At 31.5% G+C, this 23,694-nt stretch overlaps 2 protein-coding genes and 1 pseudogene across 3 annotated transcripts; 2 read left to right on the top strand and 1 right to left on the bottom strand.

The window, feature by feature from the left end:
* Positions 1 to 1,082: 1,082 nt before the first annotated feature.
* Positions 1,083 to 3,792, top strand: LOC125811626 (putative GATA transcription factor 22). The gene is made up of 3 exons (XM_049491150.1): positions 1,083 to 1,472; positions 1,867 to 2,124; positions 3,005 to 3,792. The coding sequence occupies exons 1-3, from the start codon at positions 1,194 to 1,196 to the stop codon at positions 3,455 to 3,457; spliced, it is 990 nt and encodes a 329-aa protein (XP_049347107.1). The 5' UTR covers positions 1,083 to 1,193; the 3' UTR covers positions 3,458 to 3,792.
* Positions 3,793 to 11,686: 7,894 nt separating this feature from the next.
* Positions 11,687 to 13,678, top strand: LOC125811601 (uncharacterized protein At4g29660). Its single transcript, XM_049491121.1, has 2 exons — positions 11,687 to 11,916; positions 13,166 to 13,678. Exons 1-2 carry the CDS (start codon positions 11,734 to 11,736, stop codon positions 13,283 to 13,285), a joined length of 303 nt encoding a protein of 100 aa, XP_049347078.1. The 5' UTR covers positions 11,687 to 11,733; the 3' UTR covers positions 13,286 to 13,678.
* A 6,269-nt stretch (positions 13,679 to 19,947) lies between these two features.
* On the bottom strand, positions 19,948 to 22,143 carry LOC125811600 (transcription factor MYBS3-like; annotated as a pseudogene). The gene is made up of 3 exons (XR_007441926.1): positions 21,746 to 22,143; positions 20,640 to 20,836; positions 19,948 to 19,972 (listed from the first exon to the last, which is right to left on the bottom strand). The product of XR_007441926.1 is annotated as a transcription factor MYBS3-like (transcript).
* Positions 22,144 to 23,694: the final 1,551 nt, after the last annotated feature.

The raw sequence follows: 23,694 nt of genomic DNA, 5'->3' as shown, positions 1-23,694 counted from the left end.
ACTTACATAGTCCACTTTTTTTTTTTTTTTATAAATGGCGGAATTTGATACATTGATATTTATGTAACGAACACTTTGGAATACTTGTGGATGGTGTACCACAATTCATAAGCCATATGGGTACTTTCCAGCTTCTCGAGAGTTGCGACAAAGGGTTCCAGCCCACCTGGACAATTCCTAGCCAAGATATAATATGAAAGAAAAAAAAAGGATGGTGTATATATAAGATAAGTCCTAAAAAAAAAAAAATCTCTATCATATTAATCCTGGCTCATAAACAAGAATTTGTATCTTACATGATCATCCAACAATAGTTAACGTCTATCGAGAGAGGGATGTGGTGAGATGAATGAGATTAAAGGCCAATGATTTTGATGAGGGGCAAAAATTACAGACCATATAAAGCTTTTTGTGTGAATGACCCGTTTGTCACATCTCAAGCCCGTGACATGTATTGTCGCTTCGATCCAACCATCCTCACATATTTTCTCCTTAGGCTACGCCAATCATCAAGCCCGAAAATATGCGTACCATTTATGAACTTGTGTTCTACCTTATAAAGATCTTCACCTTAATTTCCCTAATTCCTATTTTCATGTACCATTTGTCTATGGTATCATGTGCATTCCTTCTTCAAACTTACAAGTCTAGAAGTCTATGTTATAATCAATATGAATCCAAATTAATCGAACAAATAATTCGAATATCAAAGAGTTATACAAAAAAGAAGCAAAAAACCCTAACTAAGAAGTGAAATAGACTTTACTAGAGAAAAGAGAATTAGGAGTTGGTGTTAGATGATCACTTGATGATTGAGGAGTACACATGACAAATTCTATGTGTGGTTGACATATCCTTTTTCCAAACACCTAAATTGTACTTGTTTATTCATTAAAAAAATATATTTTCCAATAAATTTTGACTTTATGAAATTATTATTATTAATTAATTAAAATATGAATAATCATGAAACTTTTGAAGATAGGGTTCACACATCCATTTGATCTTTGTGGTAGCATACTACTCATTTTTTATTTGTCTCTTATAAATTATTTGTTTGTTTGTTTGTCATCAAGTCACGTGAATTTTTATTACCCCCTTCACTTTGTCCCCCTTTAAATTTCTCTTTAAAATTGTGTTACAATATTTTTCTTTGATCAAATTCAACAACAAAATTTACTCTTCTTTTTGCCATGATTCCCAATTACACAAATTCTTCTTCTTCTTCTTCCTTTCCTTTTGAACTTAATAATGAAGTTCATCATGATTATCTAAGTCATCATAACAACAATAATAATAATAATATTATGTCTCTTGTTAGTCCTTATAATAATAACTATCAATTTTCTTCATCATCTACAAATTCATCTTGTCAAACTTTCTTCAATATTTCAACTACTACTAATATTCAAGATCAAAGTGGATATGATTATCATTGTCATCAATTTCACCAGCCACAACACCAACATGAGGTATTATAGGGTTCTTTTTCTTTAATTTCCATGTAGATCGCGATTTTTTAATCGAGTGTTAATACCTAGTTGTACTGTCAGTAAGAAGGTAGTTAACGCCTTTTGAAACACTTTCTATTTCTAGCTAGTTAGCTTTATTTTTTTAAGTTGCAACTAGCGTGCTTGATTAATTAGACAGAAAAAGGTTTTCTCGCTTCTTTAAGTAAAGTCAAATTTTTGAATAACATCGTAAAAAGGAAAAGTACAAGTAAGGAGGTACAGACGTTACAAGGAGTATCTGATCATCACGATTCTTTCTCTATTTTTTTCTTTTGGAAGGTCATATTTTTTTTTTATATAATCACTTGGATCATGTTCTTTTATATGCAAATTAAGCGTTTGTGGATTATTATAGGTTGATAATTTTGCTTCAAGATCAAGTGGATCACATGATCATGTGGAGAAGAAAAACAAGGGACTCAAATTAACCTTGTGGAAAAAAGGAGAGCAAAAAATGAAGAATTTGAAACTAGAAGATCAAAAGCAACAGATCATAGAAACTGATTACAGCAGCAACAGCTCTTCCAACAACAATATCATCCCAATTAGGGTTTGTTCTGATTGTAACACTACTAAAACCCCTCTTTGGAGAAGTGGTCCTAAAGGCCCTAAGGTAATTATTAATCTTTTTTTAATATGTTTTACTTGAGTCGAGTGTCAATCGGAAACAGTTTCTAGCTCTATCTTTACAACATAGGGATAAGGTTGTATACACAGTACTACCCTTCACAGACCACTCTTATGGGATTATATTGAATATGTTATTGTTGTTTAATTCTTATATCAGTCAAATGAAGTATTCCTACCTTTTTTCTGATATGCTTTACTTGAGCCGAGGGTCTATCAGTAATAATCTTTTTACCTTCCCACAGTAAGAATAAAATTACATACACAACACCCTCCCCTATCCCCACTTGTGGGATTACACTAATTAAGGGTATATTGTTGTTGTAACTTATATACACTGATCAATTAAGGGTATATTGTTGTTGTAACTTATATACACTGATCAATTATTGTGAAACTACTAGTTCTAACAAGAGAGTTAAGAAAAATACCAAATTAATTTAAAGACTTGGGATTTAAACTTGTGACCTCTCCAAAAATATTATTGCATTCGCACCAAATTTTCAAAAAACACATTATTTTTTGAAGAATTCAGTACATACATACTGATATTTTTATAAGAATCTCAACAACATAAATTAAAACATATGATTTACTATGCATTTTTTGGATTACCAAATAAGATTACTATAGACAGTTACCTATTGGATAGGTCATTTTCAACACATAGTGTTGAAAAAGTAAACACTCATGTCATGAGTACACAAAAACTAGTCTCACTTAGTACTTTTGACTAGAACTTCTTAGTGTATATATATAAATAATTAATTTCAAACTCAATAAGCTACATTTCTGAAATTTAACCAGTATTTAAAATTCTGAATCTGCTTCTGACTCGCTTATGCCTTCTTCTTTTTTTGGTACAGTCTCTTTGTAACGCATGTGGAATTCGACAAAGAAAAGCAAGGCGAGCAGCAGCGGCAGCAGCAGCAGCAACAACAACAACAACAAATAATGGGACAAATTTCACTAGTACTGAAACAACAACAACAATGAAGATAAAAGTACAACAACAAAAGCACAAGATAACAAAAGTGAATACCAATCATGTTGTACCCTTCAAGAAAAGGTGTAAATTTCTAAGTAACACTATTACTACTCCTGCACCTGTACCTACACCTGCTCCTCGTGTTGGTTCATCATCATCATCATCGTCTTATAATAATAACAACGATGTGCAACAAAAGAAGAAGCTTTGTTTCGAGGATTTCTTTGTGAATTTGAGCAATAATTTGGCAATCCATCGCGTTTTTCCACAGGATGAGAAGGAAGCGGCAATGTTGTTAATGGCATTATCTAGTGGCCTTGTTCATGGTTAATGTCATTATAAAATTTTCTTGAGTATCCATTATTAGTTTAAATTATTAATTAGATGGAGTAGCATCAAATTAGTTGTGTGAAATTGATCTAGATTAATACTAGTGAGAGTGAGAGTTGTTATAAGTCAAGCTACAAAATTTTTAATAATTAGTACTTTAATATTAGCTAGCTAGGAGTTATAATAAGTTTGATATGTGTGTTGGTCATTGATCTTTTGTATGCTCAATGATAGTTTTTGAACAAGGTGACAATCAAGAATATTTTGGTCACTTGTTCATCTATTATAGCCTTGTGTGATGATTTTGAAGTTTATTGAAACAATATTTTATCCAAAAATTGTTTTAAAATTTCAAGTTGTTATAGAGAATATATTTTTATTTAAATTAATTATCCTTTCTGTCTTATTGTATATATATGTAACAATATTTAATTGACACGAAATTGAAGAAGAAAAAAAAGGGGAGATAAATAGCAGCTTTAGTCATGTTGTTTATTGCGAAATTCTGATTTAATCTTCCTTGTGATATTTGACTTAACACAAATTTAATTTTCAGTTAACAAAAATGTGTATTTTTTATTCTTTTAGGTAGGGAATATATTATATATTTAGACGATTTATAAAACTATATTATCCTGAAATATAAAGTAACAATACAATTTTAATATCACACATGATCATAATTAAGTGATATACCGGCTATTTGGTAGTTTGGTGATTTTTGTGAAGAATCAATCGATCACAAGCAAAATGATTAAAAGTGCATCACTTTAATTAATTGAAAGTTCAATGTACTTAATCAAATATCGCTAAGACCAAATATAAATACCAACAATCGAAGGACTAAAGGTACGTGCTATTATATATACGACTTTTGAAATTCGTAATTTAAAATAAGCCATCTTCATTTGAGTGATTATAAATAGTTAATTATACGATAAGTTAAAGTTAAATAATTTTCAAATATAGAATTATTCCATTCGTTCAGAAAGAGACTAATTAACAAAAAGTGTGTCACAAAAAATACAACACACATAGTATATTTTTATGATATCTCCTTAATTATGTGCGATCGCCAAACATATTAAAATTCTTATTCGTAATGAGTGAGAATATATATGTTTACTCTGATATCATATTGTTAAATAATATAATTTCTTATTTGGGTAAGAAAAATCAATGAGTACAATGATCAACTTGACAAAAATATGTGGATGCTTAGGTTGGGTATATATATATATATATATATGCAAAAAGAGTAACTATTAGGGTTTGGGACCATTTTTTACAAAAGAAAACAAATTAGGCTTTTAACAAAAAACATAAAGTGATACTTTACACTGTACAAGGCTGGCATGAATGGCTATATATGAATCATAATTCTGAATTTTTATTTATTTTTTTCATTTATAAACAGTAGCTCTTGGTGTTTGCAGAAGTCATTTTACAGTAAGAAAGTTACTATGTATAGTCAATTTTATTTTTTATATAATAATAATGTTACTTTAATTTTTAATTATTATAACAAAATGTTCGTAGAGATAATATGTAATTTAACATAATAAGAAAGTTGATTTCAAAGAAAACGTGATTGTTATAGTTACATTATTATAAAAGATGATTGTTATACAAATGTCTGACTATACTTATATATGAAAAATATTTCTCCAGTTCAATTTATTTGTTTTATTTTCTTTTTAGTCTATTTAAAAAAGAATTTGAATGTCTCTTTTCTTTTTTGACAATTACTTAATTTCAACTTTCTACATCATATGATTAAAAGATCACAAGATAAAAAGACATTTTGGTAAATTCTACGTATCTCTAGTATGAAGTCACAAGATTCAAAAATCTTCTTTTACTTTCTTGAACTTCATGTAAAGTCAAAATTAGATAAACAAATTAAAACGGAGGGAGCGAGAGAAAGCAAACAGAAAAACAAAAGTATTATTCTCACTCCATTTTAATTGACCAACGACAACAACATACCTAGCATGATGTTAAGGTTTGAGTAGGATAGAGCATATGCAAATTTTACCCCTAGGTAACTCCATTTGTGTGAGCTCGTTCAAATCGTCAGTCTCAAGTTCGAGTAAAGGAGGAAGGTTGCAGATGGTCAATCAGATACAACCTCTCTACCTTATAAAAGTAAGATTGCGTATGTTTTATCCTTCATAAACCTCGTATATAGGAATAGAAGTTCATTGATATCTTCTTTTTATAAAGCAAAACCACTTCGATTCTTGAATAATTCACATCACTTCTGCTTCTATTGGAACACAAGATTCCCCTTTTCTGTGGAAAAGGCCCGTATCAATAATTCGGATTTTACGTATGGACAATTTCTCAATATCTTGTTCATTCGCAACAAAATATTTTCTTTGTGCGTCCGTAAAAAAAAAACATGCTTTTTGGGGGAGGGATACTATTTCACCAATCGAGTCACAGGTATCTAACATATTCATACCTAACGATTTTCCACAAAGTGGTGACGAAACGTAAATAACTTGTACAAATCTTTCCATTTTCCAAGTCGATCCGAAGATTATACTAAATTTATTAGTGTTGTCATTATTGTATTACTATAAAAATTTGTGATGACCCGGAAGGTTTTCTTTTGGAAATTTTGAACTATTCGCTTAACTTGAGTTAATTATTCGATAATTAGTGGGCTAAAGTGATCATTTATTTAAGACCCCATACCATTAGGGCCATATGTTAAAAATAAGTTAGTGAATTTTGTCAATTTTAATAAATAATTAATTTAGAAATAAAGAAGATTCAGAATAGAAATTAAAGAAGAGGAAGAAACTAACCTTGGGTGGCGGCGTCCAAGGAGTTGGAACGAAGAGCTTCAGGTAAACAAATTTGTTTAACCAAACTTCAATTCTTCCGTAGGATTACCTTAATTACTCCTTACGAGTGGAATATTATGATATGACAGTAATTGAATTGTAAAAGAAACAAAAGGGGAGGAAAAGAAAGTTAAATTGGTATATACAGTAGGTTAGGGTAACAATCTGAAAGTTTGGAATGGGTTTAAATTAATTGTCAATGTTGGTTTATTTTTTTTTATATAGATATAAAATGTTAGTGCACAACTACTGTTGTTTTCTTAATTTGGATGGCAAATTATCATAATGATTGGTCAAGCACTTGATATCCAACGATAGTGTAATAATGACCAAATAGTTGGGAAGTGCTGGATAGAAGTGGATTGTCAAAAATATAGTAAAGTTCTACGGGTGTTCATTCAAGTTGTGATATATTGAGCCAAGTAATGAAATATTGGGTGTATTATGTTACGAAAATTATTAGAGTTATAGTGTTTGGAGAAATTATGAATTAATCTTAGACTTGAAATTTAGTAAATATGGAATTTGACCTATTGGTTGGAATCAAGATTTAGGAATTTTATTGTACATTTGAGCGAGTTTTTGGGTCTAGGCTAAACCTATAGTAATATGGGCATTGTTAGTTCTGAAATCTTATTGTGAATATGCACTTGAATAGATTACATTGATTTGGAAGCTCAACGGAAAGGGAAGACTCAAGTCTCGGAGTGATTATTCGGTTATTTAAGGCAAGTGGATTTCTAAACCCTTGTTAAGCGTATGGAATTCGTGTATTTCCTTGTGGTATATGTTTGGGAGTAATGTGATCAATTGTTTGTGTAATGTGTTGAGAATTGTTTGAAAGGCTTGTTGAATCATCGTTGAACTTGTGATTTGTGCAATGTTATGAAAATGGTCATCTCCTCATTATTTGTGTGAACATGTCATTTGCATTATTCTGAGACATGGTTGTGACAAGTGTTATGTGCATTGAGAAAGAATAAGAAATTAAGGAGGATGTACCATTTCGAAGGACGTATCGCGCGCCGCGACGGATACTATATTTCGAGGGACGTGTCGCGCGCCGCGACGGATATTATATTTCGAGGGACGTATCGCGCGCCGCGATGGATGCATGGACAGATATGTCCCCCATGGGTCCCGGACTGAGAGACAGCGGGTGTGTATCATTAGGTCAGACATGCATCACTATAATTGACATTGCATTTCATTGCATTGCACATTTTTATTATTAATGAACTTGATCTTGTGTGTTGTTGATCTTGTGAGTGCCTTTCTGTGAAATTGGTTATTGACGAATATTGAGGTGTTATTGAGAATATATGACCTGTTAGAGTGCTATTGTTGAGTTGTATGCTTTGTAAATTGTAAATTGTTAGGTTGGGTTGGTTTTATGCAGGTTGTAGTTATGGAGGTTAGGATGGGGTGTAAGGAGTACCCGTATTCTGTACTCTTAGCTTGTGTTTAGAGGTTTGCTTGTTGAGTACCGTGTGGTTTGGTACTCACCCCTTGCTTCTACAATCTTTTGTAGGTTACGAGCCCGGATCTTCGTGATACCTTCCATTCTCTTCGTTTCCGAGGCTTTCTGTGGAGATCTGAGAGGTAGCTGTTTGTCATCTCAGCGAACCTCCTTACTCATGTTTATGATTTTGTTTTTACTTGAAAGACAACATCATTTGAGACTTGCGCATTTTATTTCAATTCTAGTATTTACATTAGAGGCTTGTGCACGTGACAACCAGGTTTTGGGGATTGAATTAAGTTGACTTGTTTTCGTAATAGTAATTGCTATTGAACTTTGCTTTATTTCCGCACTTTATCGAAATGATTGGGTTTTAGGCTGACTTGTCTTGGTGGGATACGACGAGTGTCATCACATCCATTTTTGGGTCGTGACAAAATTTCTCGCTAAAAACAAAAGATAAATTACATTAAGTGATTTCTAAGTTTAGCAAATTATTATTTTTAAATAATTAAAGTAAAGTATTATCACATAAACTGAAATCGAAGAAATATATAGTATCTAATTTTCTTTTTTTTCTACTGTCAACTCACCCTCATCTTAGGTCCCCTACGACCCACACCATAGAATAAAAACACAAAGAAGTTTAAACGTTAGCGAAATGTTACAAACACATGCGTCTAACATTTCTTTATTATTTTTATAAACGGATTCAGCATTTAAATTTCATCGATTTGATATTTGATGATTTTATTAGTACATGAATTCATTATGCTTATAAAATTATGGGTCGTTGTTTTAGTACATGAATTCATTATGCTTATATCTTTTAGATTCAACATCAATCATATGCTTCAACCTTGGATCAATTGTTGGAGAAAAAAATTATATGAAATCACTGAAATTTTTTAATAAACTTTGTAACGTTACCAAATATTCTAGAACATTATAATTTGTAGCTGAGAAAATGATCAAAATGATCCTTAATGTATGGCTTTGATTCCATTTGGTCCTTAATGTATGGACTTGATGGAAATGGTCCTTTATGTATCATAAATTGTGATCAATTTGGTCCTTAACCCTAAAATTAATATTTTATTTTATTTTTACCGTCAAAATACACGGAATATGTAAAAGATGCGCTCGTTCAAGACTTTCCTTCCCCTGTTTCCAAAAATTCCAAAATGGCACATCAAATTTTTTTTAACCAAAAGGGCAAAATCGCTCCTGATGGAGCGATTTTCTTCTGACAAAATTGACGTTGTTACTCCTTTAAAAAACATAAAAATCGCTGCCGGTCCAAAAAAAAATTCTTTTTTCTTTAAATTGCTGCTGTGATTTTTTTTTTTAACAACGCTGCCCCAACAGCGTTTAAAAAATAGAAATAGCTACTATAGCTGCCATTTTCTTAAAAAAGTTTAAATTTTTTTATTAAAAATTTCCGAGGCGAGGACTGCTTAAAAAATAATGGGAAATCGCTCCACGTGTAGCGATTTTAATTAATTTTTTTTTAAAAATAATCGATGCCATTAAAATTTTTGGGTTAAGGACCAAATTGATCACAATTTATGATACATAAAGGACCATTTCCATCAAGTCCATACATTAAGGACCAAATGGAATCAAAGTCCATACATTAAGGACCATTTTGATCATTTTCTCATTTGTAGCTATATATTCTTGAATTTGAAGAATTATATATTATGCTTTTTTATAATAATAATATATTCATTAAGCAATACACTCTTTATAAAATTACTCTCTATAACAATCATATATTATAACAACACCTAAATAAAATTTAAACGTCCAATGACAAATACATATGTGACATTTAACAACACCTAAATAAAGTCTAAACGTCCAATGACAAATATATATGTGACAATACCTCATTATAACATATCTATGAAATTTTCAGTCAAACAATATCACTATAACGAGATTTGAGACAAATACATATGTGACATTATAACAACACCTAAATAAAATCTAAACGTCCAATGACAAATATATATGTGACAATACCTCATTATAACATATTATGAAATTTTCAGTCAAACAATGTCGCTATAACGAGATTTGACTGTATCGTATTTTATTATTGTTAGCGTATTGGGCCATTTAAATGGAAGTTGGATGAAGCCCAAATTCATTCGAATGGATCCCAAATTCGACCCGGTTTCATCTGATTTCTGTACTGAACCCCTCACATCCTCACCAATGGGCCTTTTCTGAAGCTTTCTTCAGAGCTTTTTGCCGGAATTCATCGTAGCTCCGTCGGAGGTGGTGGAAATCTCTGCTCTCAAGCCCATCGGAAAAGGTATATTACTCACTTCAACTTTTTTTGGCTCTGTTTGTTTGCTTAGTTGACTGATAGTTTTAGTAAGGGTAAGGGTTCCTCGTGTGATCGAGATTTTGATCTTTCGCTTGTTGAATATGTATGTTTTTGAATATTGAAAGTGCATTCTGGACTGATTTCATAATCTTAATTTGCTACTATTCTCACTCTCTTGGCCTCCAGAGCTGTATTATGATTAGTCTGAACTGTTCTACTCGTCTTAGTTTATTTTCTGTTTGTTATGAATCTGCATTAATAATTAATGTTCGACGTCCTGTTATTCATTCTTTGTCTTAAGCTAAATTGTATGAATCAAGGTATATTTCGTGTTTTCATTACTCCTCATCTCGAATCTGTTCACTGGAATGTTGTCAAACTATTATCTGTGTATACCTACCTTACTCTATCTTCAAGCATCAGGTCCTCCGTTATTTGCTGTTGGTATCGCCTTTAGATAAGTGCATGAGTCTCAAAATTGATTGACATGTTCTCGAGCTATGTTTAATATCGAAATGAAGTGTTATGTCCTGCTTTACCTTCCATGATTCTGTATATGTCAACTTATTCTCCAAAGTGGTAGTTTAGCTCTCTTTTAAGTGCTTTAAATTAGAATTTGTCCAATAGACATGTTTGGCCAGCTTATTATTTGATCTGAAGTATCTGGGGACTATTCGAGTTCAGGGGGTAGGTTTTTAACTCTGATCTGGTTGTTTTAAGTTTTTTTTTTTTTATGTCTTTGGGGATAGTGATTTAGGTTTTCTGATGGTTTCACATACGTAGAATGTTGAGAACCTGATGATGAACATGAGATCAAGTTTGGTTTTAATCAAAATAGAGTCTATTGTCAAAGTGTTGCCTCCCCGTTTGTAGTCATTTGTCGCGTTAGACTCCTAACCCCCCTATTTTGCTTCAAATTATAATATGTTATGCTCAAATAGTTACAGAAAGAAGGATATTCTAGTTAGTCTGTTTTGGTTTATTTCTCTTAGTTGAGTTTCCATTTGAAAAATTCATTTTCTGTTTTCCCTTAGTTCTTGTGTATGCTAATAGATGGAATTTGCTGATCCAAAAGTTATTTTCGTTTCCTTTATGTGTAGTTCCCTTGCTTCCTTGTCTCTTTATTCTCAATTAGTCTATACTTGATTTTAGTTTCATAAGGGGAAGTCTTAGGTGAATTTGTCATTGTTTTGACTGTTGTGAATTTGAGTTTGGCTGAAGTTCGTCTCGATGTTTTGCATTTGATAACTAATTAGTGATTCAGTTTCTGTATTTAATGTTAATTAGGGCTCGCTTATTTTGTTCAAAGTTTTGGCCCGAGATTGTTTCTTACCTAAATAGTGTATTTGCTATGTTAAAAATGATCTCATATCACTGTTGCTTCATTAGGATACATGACATACCTCTCCTAGCATCTGATGTCTTTTGAAACTTGAAGCTTTTTTTTCATGTTAAATTATGGTTGTCCTGCGTTTTCTTCCCATACCCCACTTGTGGGATTACTCTAGGCCTATCCCTTAATAAATCTTGTTTCTGTTTTCTGCATATTGATAGCTACATCTTCCAATTAACCAAATATTTCCTCTGTGCAGTTCAGCTGATAATTGAAGGATCTCGTGGACATGGCAACGTATTTATGGAGGAAATATGCAGATTATGTATACACAAAATGGGAAAAGACGCTCCTCTGGGATATGGTAGAACCATTTAGGAGACCAAAATCGTTTACTCCTCTTGTTACTATCTACGTATGTGCATTTTATACAGGGGTTATTGGAGCAGCCATCACTGAACAACTCTACAAGGTATAGTGGCTTTACATCCTTTTTTAAGCACCAACTGCTTGCCATTTCTTTTGACATATTTGTGGGGATAGCTGCTTTGTGAAGTTAGTTTTAAAAGTTGAAAGCACCGATGGTTTCTTGGTTGGACGGGTATAGGCAAGATTATGAATGCCCAATTATATTCATCATAAATGGAGAGTATATTCATCATAAATTACTCTTCCCCCAATTGATATGTAATCCAGAGACTGCTGCAAAGATGATGAATGTTACTCTTAGAAAAAGTTACCATTCTCAAAAAAAATATACTCTCCATTAAATTACTCAGCAGCTAAGAAACGAGGAGACACATAAGACTTAGCTCTCCGAGCCCTTTGCCGCCTTTTTGTCACCCCCAGCCTTTCAAAAAGCTGTCTGTGAACCCATGTTTGATATCCAAAGTATGCTGCAGTAGGAGTGAGCACATTGTTCTCTCTCCATCATTGGACCATCTCCTACCTCTGGAACTCATCCTACTCGGAGTTTTTTTTCCATGGACCGGATTTTGAAGCAACATTTGTTTCATTTACTTGATGCTAAAGAGATTCCACTGCAGGTAAAACATCTGTTTGAAGGTCCTTCTGATCCTTTGTCCTCCTTGCTTGACCCCTCCTTGGCCGATTACACACAATACCTTTTTCCTTCTTTTTTGCAACCTTAAAGTAACTAAGACTATTATCTATGTGCCCCTTTCTCAGATTAAGCTTCATCCGACTGGAAGCAGTCCTTTCTTGAAAAAACAGCTTCATTTAAGTATTTGCTAGCTTAGGAGTATCAACAATAAAATTCCTATTTGATTACTTAATAATTCCCAAATGTATTATTAACAGTTTCTAATCATAAACTAGATTATTAATTAATTCAATGGGTTCTTCTACAGCTATAAATACAATGTAAAAATCAAGTTAGCTACTTAAATTCTTGACGTATGTATCCTATGAATTGGAAGAAGTACATTGTTTGTTCTTTCTGTCTGAAAAGATCAAAGCAGTCAAAATAAGAGGTTTATATAAATACATCTATTTTAGCTACTCACATTGCTTCTGTTGTTTGCTCCTCTCTCTGATCTTATTCTTGACTTTTTGCTATTAATACATTATATATTTGCTCAACATAAAGACTTCCCCTTGTGTATTAAGAATTATATTCTTTTTTCCAGCCTTAAGTTTACTGCCAATTCCAAATTCTTGTCTTTTAGTATAAGAGTTTTTCTTTTTTACCATAATGACAGGAGAAATACTGGGAAGAACACCCTGGGCAAGAAGTGCCTCTAATGAAACCAATGTTTTATGGTGGCCCTTGGAGAGTAATGAGAGGTGACGTTCCTCCTATGGGGAAGTTCGATCTCTGAGCTGCAGTCAGTTAGATAGTTATTAGGCATCCAACATAGGCTCTAGGAGAAGGAAAACCATCACCTTAGGATTTGGTTCAACGGCAAAGGTACTACAACACGCGATGTGTGATAGGTACACATGAGTTCAACTCTTGCCAGGGAACCAAGTCTATTAAGTAGAGAAGAGTAGAAGGGCAGACCCATTATCCACCAATTCCAGAACTGGTACGTAACAAAAGAAAGGTACCATTTTTCTACAATTGTTGTGCATTTATATTTGAACTATCCTCTCTTGTAAAGATTATAATATAGGTTTGCAAATTTTATCTATACCTATTTTGGTCCTTCCCTGTATTTCTCCTTGTCTTCTGTATTTGTATGAAGTATCAAAAGAAATTTGTTTTCATGGCTTGATTTGCCAGAATGTATAAGTTTGATGCATAAGAAAACCAAAAGCATGAAGTTCACACTAAACAGAGGATAATTTGTTTCATTTTTCCACCAATGTTTTTGTCCTTCCCGCAGCTCCGCGTACATCCTTCCCTCCCCAAACCCTGCTTGTGGGTTTGGTTTGTCCAAGGGACAATAGTATTTTATTAGAGTACTTTCTCTTTACAATTATTCTTGCAGATTATTGAAATGGCCTAACCACAGTGGGACAATTCCTAACAACTTTAATGAAGCAACTCGAGGGTGCATTGAACTAGACATGTGTTGAACTAGACGTGTCAAGTGGGTCGGGTGGGATTAGACCTGACCCGGTCCTTTAAGGCTTTCAGTCCCATGAATTCCCGAGACAGTCGGGAAAGACTCGGCTTAAGGAGCTTGGTTGGGAGTTGGGCCATTTTGAAACTCGGAATGAAAGACACATGACCATTAAGCAAATTTGTTGGGCCTGGTGAAGTCATGTTTAAGTGGGCTAGGTTTTGTTTGTCTTGTTATTTAAACTTGCAAATACTTTAAATAATTAAACTAGAAATCACATTTAATTACTCCTTTGTTAAAAGTTGTGAGGCCCATGGCGGAGGATGGGTCAATGAGAAGGACCTACAGGTTGTAACAATGTACGATATCTTAGATGAATTCCACATCGAAAAGAGAGGAAAGTTATGAGCTTTATAATCCATAGCATAAGTCTACACGGTGCACACATTTCTGGGCTCAATGATGACTAGTCTAAGAGATGAGATATATTGATGAGCAGAAGTGAACAATACGTACCATGGGCTAAAAGCTGTGACAAGGGCCTTCTTTAATGTTAGAACTCAATGCCTAATGAAAAACTGTCACATAAATTGAAACGGAGAGAAAGTACATGGTATTAAATGTTGAGACGTGGTTTAGTTTGGCTTGTTCATTTTTCTCATTCTATACAATTTGTAATCTTTTCCATAGTACTATCCAAAACTAGTCATCCATATGTTTTTTCATATACAAGACAGGACACAAAATACTGATACAACTTACACTGCTAACAATGGTTTCCAAATGAGGAATTGACATGTCTAAGCTAAAAGCACAGTGGTCCAACAAGACAGTGTATGGTTTTTTCAAGAGGGGACCCAAGTAGTGTTCTCATGCTGTGTGTATAGTATGGGTATATCTGTTATTTTTTGGACTTATGTAACTATCAATGAATTAGGTGAAAATTAGGGTTTAATTTTTGGTAGAGAAAAAGACGTTAAGTGAAGTTGGAAGAGAATCATGAGATTTTTAGGTTTAAGTTTCAATGAAGGCAAAAAGACACATGTGATTTCTTCCTTTTTACCTGATGTACTTATGTTGATGGGAAGTAGCAACTACCTATTGATATAACCAAGGTTGGACGGACTCGAAAACCACCATCATAAAGAAAATATTTTTAAGAAAACTTGATAATGTGAGTTTATTTCTTAACACAATCCACGGGTCCCAAAGACCAAAACACACCTGGTACATGTTGATGTGAGGTAACATGTATTTTGTGGATTTAGTCGAGGCACGAAAATTGGCTCGAACACAATGATCATTAAAAAAAAAAACAATTCCTAACCCTATGCCTTAAATGTTAGGATGTTGGGTGGGGGTAGGGGGTGGGTGTGGGGTATGTGGGCTCTATACAAAGTTTCTAGGCTCCTCTATGGTCCTGCTCTATTAATGGTCCAAAATCACAAGTGACAAAAAGGATGCTTATAATTGTCTCAATGAAGATAGAAGAAAAGCCAGTGGAAAATAATTTGCTTTGTCTTAGTATATATATATGTATATATTACTATTACAAGGAATTATACATTATACAACAAGAGGAAATTTCAAGTTTGAAAATGAAGTTACTCTATATATATACATGTATAAGTTATTGGATATTTGAACACTAATTGATCAAACTAAAAGAAGAAATTAGACACTCCCTCCGTTTCAATCTGTTTGAACTTGATTCAAAGTGCAAGTCGAGAGTTTAGATAGGGATAAGGTCTACCTACATTCCATCATCTCAAGACTCCACTTACAAAAATAAACTACATTGGAGTTGTTGATTTGGAGTACATTAATAAAGGGTGACCAGAAGGACGAATGTGTTTCTTGACAACTCATTGCTAGTAGTAATATATATTCCTTCTATCTCAGTTTATATAGTATTCTTTTTCTTTATAATAATTTTGAAAACAATGTTATACTTTTCTATTAAGCCTTATCAAAGGCGCGCTTAAGCCCTGAAGCAAGGCTCAAAACGTATTGAGCATCTCCCCTAGCTTTATGTGCGCTTTGGTGTTGTCATCAAGGTTCTAAGGCATATTTTTCCTTGCCAATGAGTCTCCTCTTCGGAGGTGACACTATCAATTGATATTTCACTTTATCATTAAAAAAAATTCAATTTATTTGGTAATATAATTGTCATTCATGTTTATAATTATTAGTCTTGAACTAAACATATATATTTATTTTTTTCTTCCTTTGCGCTTTTTTTTCATTAATTTGCGCTTAAATCCCCAATAGACCTTAGAGCTTTTTGCGCTTTTGCCTTTGATAAAACTGTTTCTATTTAGAAATGATTTAACTATAAACTTCTTATTTTAATTGTAATGATATAATTTTTAGTCAAATTTAAGACTTGTTTTAGACGTTAAGTTTCAAAAGTCTTGAATTATGAGTTTATCACATTCAAATCCTAACAAAAAAAAAAAAGATAGGATATTTCTTTTCATTTGATTGAGCGGTTAAAGTCATTCGATACCTGTGTTAGCCAATGGGTAGACCGGGGGGGGGGGGGGGGGGGGGTGTTTCTAGGTATCTTTGAAATAGTTAAAGTGTACATAAACTATCAAATATTTACATTTTTCTTAATAACATTTATATTCAATCAAACAATATCATATAAATTAATATTTATCCCAATAATCCTTGTATTTTTTTTTTCTAAAATCACTATCTCTATAAAGTAAATGTAGGACCAGCTGACAATTGCCAGGTAAATATTTAAGTTGACACCAAGATTTTATAGCAAATTCTAAAAGATACCCTCACCCACTCTTAGTTCCCCACTAAGAAGATGACAAAAATATAAAGATAAGTGTGTTACATGTGTGTTGAGAATGTTAGGTTCTTGTTGATAATGTTTTCTAAAAGAGTTAAAAAGGATAAAAAAAAAATACATCTAAATCTTTTTTATCTTATCAGGTTTCATATATTGAGAGTTTAAGTTTTCTATCTGAATTATCACTTTCTTGTTGATAATGTTTTCTAAAAGAGTTAAAAAGGATTAAAAAAAATACATCTAAATCTTTTTTATCTTATTAGGTTTCATACATAAATTATTGAGAGTATAAGTTTTCTATCTGAATTATCACTCAATAGTTAGCAAAAAACATTTAGACGTTGACTAGATTAAATATTTGTCTAAAAATGCTTTTAGGAGCATTGTCCATAATATTTTTGTCCACCTAATATATATAATGATTCTTTAATTTTTTTAAAATATATTTTAGTTGACTTCTTTAAAACCCTAAACTCTACCTTTTCAAGTTGGAGATATCGATGTCACGACAAAGATGAGACCATAGCTAAGAAGGTGGAGAAGAAGATAATGGATGTCACAGTTGGAACAATTTAATTTATACAATAATACTTTTAAATTTTAATCTAATAGTAATTTACTTAGATTTGCCACAGTTGAATTATTTCCACGTGGAGTCTCACATGACAAAATTTTCAAACAAAAGAGGGAGTGTACACACATCAAAAAAATTGGTTGAGGTGTGTTTCACTAACTATTGGGTGATAGTTTGGTAGAACACTCACTCTCAATAGTTTAGGTATGAAACTCGGTAAAGTGGGATGGTTTAAACGTATTTTTGACCCTTAAACTCTTTCTAAAATTTTGATCAATCGAATATTAGAAAATTAAAAATATATCTTCACATCGAACATACCCTTAGAGGTTAATAGATTTTAGTGATTGTTAATTCACCCATTCGTGTGCGTACACACATACAACAATTTTTCTATCTTCATGAAGTAGGATTAAGGTTACGTACATATACATATATTTTGTGTTGAAATTACTAAGTCGTTTAATTGAACTCATTGTAAATATGTTATATCCGTCTCTCAATGGATGAAAAATTCTCTACAATTTTCCTTTTAATCTGTCCTAAAAAAAACTATCATCTTTTAATTAGAAATAATTTAAATTCTCATTCTATTTATAATGAGATGACTTGTAGTCACATTAATATTTAAAACTTGTTTTAGACATTAACTTTTAAATGTTTATCGTTCTTTCTTAAACTATATATTTGATCAATATGCGCTATATAAAATTTGAACAAATCAATAAAACAATACATATTATGCTCATGGGTGGATCAGAGTTAGGTAGACGCAAAGAGGTTCAAATTACACCTAAGATATATTAAGGTTAAAATTATGTTATAATATATTGATAGTAGATGTGGAATCTTTCTAACGTCTTCTTCATATATTTATGTTTTCATGATTTAATTTTTAAGTAAAAATCTTGACTCTACCACGAATTTATATAATTTTCAAAGAAGCAAGGAAATAAGCATGTATAGAAAGAGAGCGCGAACACAAACTTTATTCAGAACTTTATAGTTCAATCTATTTGTCATACAACTTAAGAAGATAATCCGAACTGAAGCTCAAAGTTGATCTCATTGATCTTCTTTAATAATTCAAAACTTTCAAATTATGAATACGCCTCGAATTACGAGCCATGAGCTAGCTAGGTTGAACAACCGACAAGTCTTTGAATATGGTTCATATGTTTATTTTCACTAACTAGTTAAAATACTTTAAGTTCAAAGGAGACAAATATGATTCATCAAAAAAAAATATATATATGATTCATCATCCAAAATTTTCTAAAGTTATTATAGTGGTCCAATGACCATTATATTGTCAAGTAATGTCAAATTACTTGTCTCTATTTTTAGGTGTATATATATGAATGAAGGTACAATTATTTATTGATTCCAATTTAAACACGTTTCAAGAATGTAGTTTTCATTTTATCAACTCTTCAAATATTTGTGGACAGAATTATTCGACGATAGTAGAAGATCTATCTAAAATAATTACATCATACTTTATCTTTCTCAATTTTTATTTGTGGAATTATATTGAATACCTTATTGTTGTTGTAGAATTATTTGACCATGAAAAATAATAAAAACTTCATAAAATTAATCGAGATGCAAACAAATTAATCAGAATATCGTGATTATTAAATAAGATTTTTTTTTTCTTTTGGTGTTTCTCTAGTTCTTTTGTCCTATTAAATTTGGAGTAATAGTGGTGATGGACCCTTTTTGTAGGAAAAAGTTTACCCCAAAAAATCCAAGTATATCTTATTCGGAGATATCACATAATAGCAGACTTGAAAAGTATTAAATAATTAGTCATTTAATATTCTAAATCTACTGGCTTTAGTTGGAAACGATTACTACTTTTTATCTTGAATTCCTAAAGCGGCACTTATTTATTGGAATAATATATTTTTTCTAATTAAAGCTGACTACTCTTATTTTGAGATAGAGGAAATATTAGGAAAGAAATCCTCATGAAGTACTTTGTTCTAATTTATGTTGCTCGGATTCTTCAAAACATTGAGGAATGTGTATCGGATCTTTCAAAAATAGTGTATTTCTAAAAGATCTGACATGAATGCGGTAATATTTTTGAAGAGTCAGAACAAGATTCTAATTAGCAAAAGATTGAAGTTGATGGAGAATAGAAGTGAATACTATATTATAAGTGGATTTATAATATTGTAATTTTTTTTTTTACCTTGGAAAAAAGAAGAAAAGAAGAATCAATACATACAGTGGTGCTAATTAATTAATCACTTAAAAACTCTAATAGTAAAGTCACTTTTAACTAAACAAGGACTTTAATTAGTACAAGTTAGGTAACTCTAATTGGTCCAATATTCATGAAAGTAGTTTTGGAGGATGATGAATTATTTTTTTCCACAATATTATTTCTTGGAGATGAAAGACTTAGCTCCAAATCAAGAGCTCCATTTGAAGAAATGGAGTTATTTGGAACTTTATTGTGATGAGAATTTTGTGATCCATAACTCCAAATAGAATTTTCACACTTTTCTCCAAATGAATTTAGATCTAATGGAGATGATCTTGTAATTTCTTGACCATCTTCTTGGCAATTATGACCAAAATCTACATATTTGTTGTTGCTCCTTGCCTATATCATGTTAACAAAAAAGAGTTAGTAATTAATTGTATATCAAAAAATATATTTACATAATCAGGTCAATTATAAGATAATCATGTTGCTCAGATTCTTCAAAAATCAAGATGTACCCTTGTTCGATCCTCTAAATGCATTCATATTCTACGATCAGATGCTACTAAAAGAACATGTGTTCGTTGGGAATTGGCTCGATGAGTCGTTGAAAATTTACTTGTTTTAGTAGTGCTACATGTGTGTGATAGTAGTGAAGTCAAAATTTTCACTAAAAAGAGTTAAAATATAAAACAGTAAACACACGAAAGTATATATCCATTTAATTTTTTTTTCCTATTTACGCAATGTAATTTTTCAAGTTGAAGACACCACTTAGGACAAAGTTGGCTGCACCATTGGTGTATGACAATATATTTGAAAATTCTGAACAACATTGCTTACTTCCCATGGATATAATACCTCAAAATTTCTACTTAAGCAAATTCACTACTAAAAAGCAAGAGTTAACTACAGACATATTCTATAGCTAAACAGTAAAATTCATTCTTCACTCTATTTAGCATCGAATTATCAAATAATTCTATTAGTATTGAAACTAGCAGATTAGCGACGAAGTTCATATCTAATTTTAGGTGTGTCAATAATCCAAAAATAATATATTTACCATATCAAAAAGACTTGAACGTCTTTTCTTTTTGTTGAGACTTGATTGTCTTAGAAAATATTTTTGAGCATGACTTGCAACTTGAGTTGGAGTCCTTGTTGTCACAAAATTTCTTGAAATTCCTCTCCAATCTCCTTTACCTAACTTTTCAAGTCCATTTAAGAATCTTCTATGTTCCTCTTCTGTCCATGGAACGCCTAATTCATCCAATATAAACATATATATATATCAATAATCACATTAAAGGAGCATTTTACGTTCACACATAATTTGGGAAAGAATCGCACCATCAGAAGTGTGATATAAACAGTCTGCCCTGCTATAAGTATTAATGGTTGCTTAATAGAATATTTTCTATTGGATATATTAACCTTAATAATGGTATAACCCCTTCATATATAAGTTACAATTAGACCAATATAGTTGAAGTTGTGTACTCATAAGAAAGATTCTACATGTTTATGTACTACACCAACTACAACTTAATTCCACTTAAGTTAGGTAGGTCAATTATATGAATTTTCACTATTTAATATGTCTCATTTAAGCTCATCTTAGTTTAATGTGAAAATGTTCATTATACACACAAAAAAAATAAAATGAAATTAGCTATAGTTATAGTTAATAGCTAACATAACTTGTTGATAATCCGTTGATAAATAGGACTAGCAATGAATTTTGATATTTAGCTACATAATCTATCACTAAAATTCATAATTTTTAGTAGTTCATATTGTCGATTTTAGGCTAGGTCGTTGTTGGTGGTACTGGTAGGGGTAGGGGTAGGGGTGGTGGTGGGGGGCGCAGTTGGCTGACAATCAACATAAAAACTAACTAGTCAATTCATGATGAATTCTCACGATATAGAAAAAAATGTGTGTTCTGGTGATGACAACATGCAAATAAGAAAGAACCATGAGTCAAGAAGATGATTTACCACCCACCCCACCCCCCACCCCACACACAAAAAAAAAGGCAAACATTTTGGATTAGACCATATAGTGAACCAAATTTGCAAATATAAACCATTATTATTGTACATTAATAAAACATACTAGAAATGTGTGTGTACAAATAAGTATATATGAATTAATTAAATTACATACCTTTCTTCCTTTCACCAACACAACCTACAAGAGTACCATCAGAGATATAACCATTATTATCAATAGAAGTAGTACTACTTTTTTCCCAACTTTCATTAAGAGATGGAGAAGAAGATGAAGAGAATAAGTGGCTATTTGTTAAAGACAAACAATCCAAACTAAAACTTTTCTTCAAATTATTATCATGACTAGAAAAACAAGAATTAGAAATATCAAGTTGCACTCCAAAAAGCCTTAATCCACCAATAAAATTACTACCACTAATAGCACAATTCAAAGTGCTACAAGTTCTTGAATTATGACCAATATAGCCACAATGTGAACACTTTCTCCCCATTTTCACATACACAAAAAACAAGGTTAGTTTCACAATTATTATTTTGTTTGGTTGTTGAAATGGGAGGAAGAGAAGAGGGTTATGTATATATACAAGAACTATTTAGTTTTTTTTTAAAAATAAAATAAAATTATATAATGATGATGTGTTGTATAGTACAAGGTAGGGTTTTATGAAATAGCCAAGTAAAGATGATTGGATGGACATTAATGTTTTTGGTTGGTTGGATATATTATCCAAGTTGGGGTTTTAGAGTAGACAGCAACAACTTTTTTGTGATTTTACAAACGACGAAATAAAAAGAAGATGGAATTATTATAGGAAAATAATGATCAAAGGTCTCTCTCATAGAATGCAGAGAGCATTTCACGTTTACTCAGAGTTTGAAAAAGAGTCATACCTTAAGGGGTGTTAATAAACGTAACTTATTAGTACAAAATATTAGTGATTACTTTCACGACTTAACATATAGCTTACACAAAAATAACTTTAAAATAAATTAATCTCTTTAGTAGAATTTCTGACTATGTTATGTAAGGATTATAACTTACTATAGTTATATGCACTAAACTCTCTATTATTAATTGTTGAAAAAAGAAATGGTCAATAAGGTTATCTTGTCGAAGATATTTGGAAATTTTTTGATGTTGATTTATCAATGGCTTTTTGAACATTGCATAAATAAAGACCTCTTTTCCTGTTTTTTATTTTTTATATTTTGGGGTGGGTGGTAATAAGTCCAATATATGTACAAAATTCATGAAATTAGTTTCTAGCAAAGAGTTGGAAATTGGAATGTGTGTATAAAGAGTCAATTAATAAATTCAGTCATGTAATATTCTTTTTATCATGATTTAGAAATCTTGAAAGTCTTATGATGTACAGTTTAAAACTCGATGAATAATAAGTTTGTTTCTGTATATCTTTTTATGGCCGTTACACGACTCAAATCTATTTCTTTTCGAAGAAAACAACTCAACATGTCAACCAATATATAAGATATTTTCCAACTTATTTAATATATATTTCTCATAATAGCAAATTCGAATTTATAGAATCACTTACTATTTCTGAATTTTTTTTTAAATAGCCTATGATTTTTCTAGATTGGATTATACTTGTGGGATATTTTTTTGGTAGTACTAGTACTTTGTTGCAAATGGGATGAGAACTTCAACAAAAGATACAATATCTTTCTTAATAAAATCTGACAAAAAAAATCTTAGTTTTTAAAAAAAGGGGATTTATCTCTATCCATATTGAAAAGTATTTATGTATTAGAAATCTCGAGTCTGAATTCTAAAAATGGAGGAAGAGGAGGATAGGTAAAAAGCATGCATTTTCAGGTTCTGCGCTAAGTAAATATAAATTAATCAAGATTCTAAAACAATAACCACTAGTGAAAAAAACAAAATTTATCATTATTGTACTTCCAACCCCACCCCACCCCCCAATATGATGTGGCATTTTTGTCCCTTGAAGAATTTTCATTTTCAAGAACAAAATAAACAAATATATCTCTCTGCCTAATTCTTTCCTGCTGAAATATCTTTAGCACATCACAAGTTGGAGATACAATATCATACTTTCTCCGTTTTAATTTATTTGTCTT

Source organism: Solanum verrucosum, unplaced genomic scaffold (genome assembly GCF_900185275.1).
Source record: "Solanum verrucosum unplaced genomic scaffold, falcon-dt-bn FXZP01000238.1, whole genome shotgun sequence".
Taxonomy (NCBI): Eukaryota; Viridiplantae; Streptophyta; class Magnoliopsida; order Solanales; family Solanaceae; genus Solanum; species Solanum verrucosum.
Note: the sequence above shows the minus strand (reverse complement) of the source record. Positions and strands in the feature narration are given on the sequence as shown.

Bases quoted from the DNA above. Each gene is read 5' to 3' on its own strand.
- LOC125811626 (XM_049491150.1), top strand. From the start codon at position 1,194: ATGATTCCCAATTACACAAATTCTTCTTCTTCTTCTTCCTTTCCTTTT. The intron at 1,473-1,866 runs GTATTATAGGGT...GGATTATTATAG, and splicing joins AGCCACAACACCAACATGAG to GTTGATAATTTTGCTTCAAG. The intron at 2,125-3,004 runs GTAATTATTAAT...TTTTTGGTACAG, and splicing joins GTGGTCCTAAAGGCCCTAAG to TCTCTTTGTAACGCATGTGG.
- LOC125811601 (XM_049491121.1), top strand. From the start codon at position 11,734: ATGGCAACGTATTTATGGAGGAAATATGCAGATTATGTATACACAAAA. The intron at 11,917-13,165 runs GTATAGTGGCTT...CCATAATGACAG, and splicing joins TCACTGAACAACTCTACAAG to GAGAAATACTGGGAAGAACA.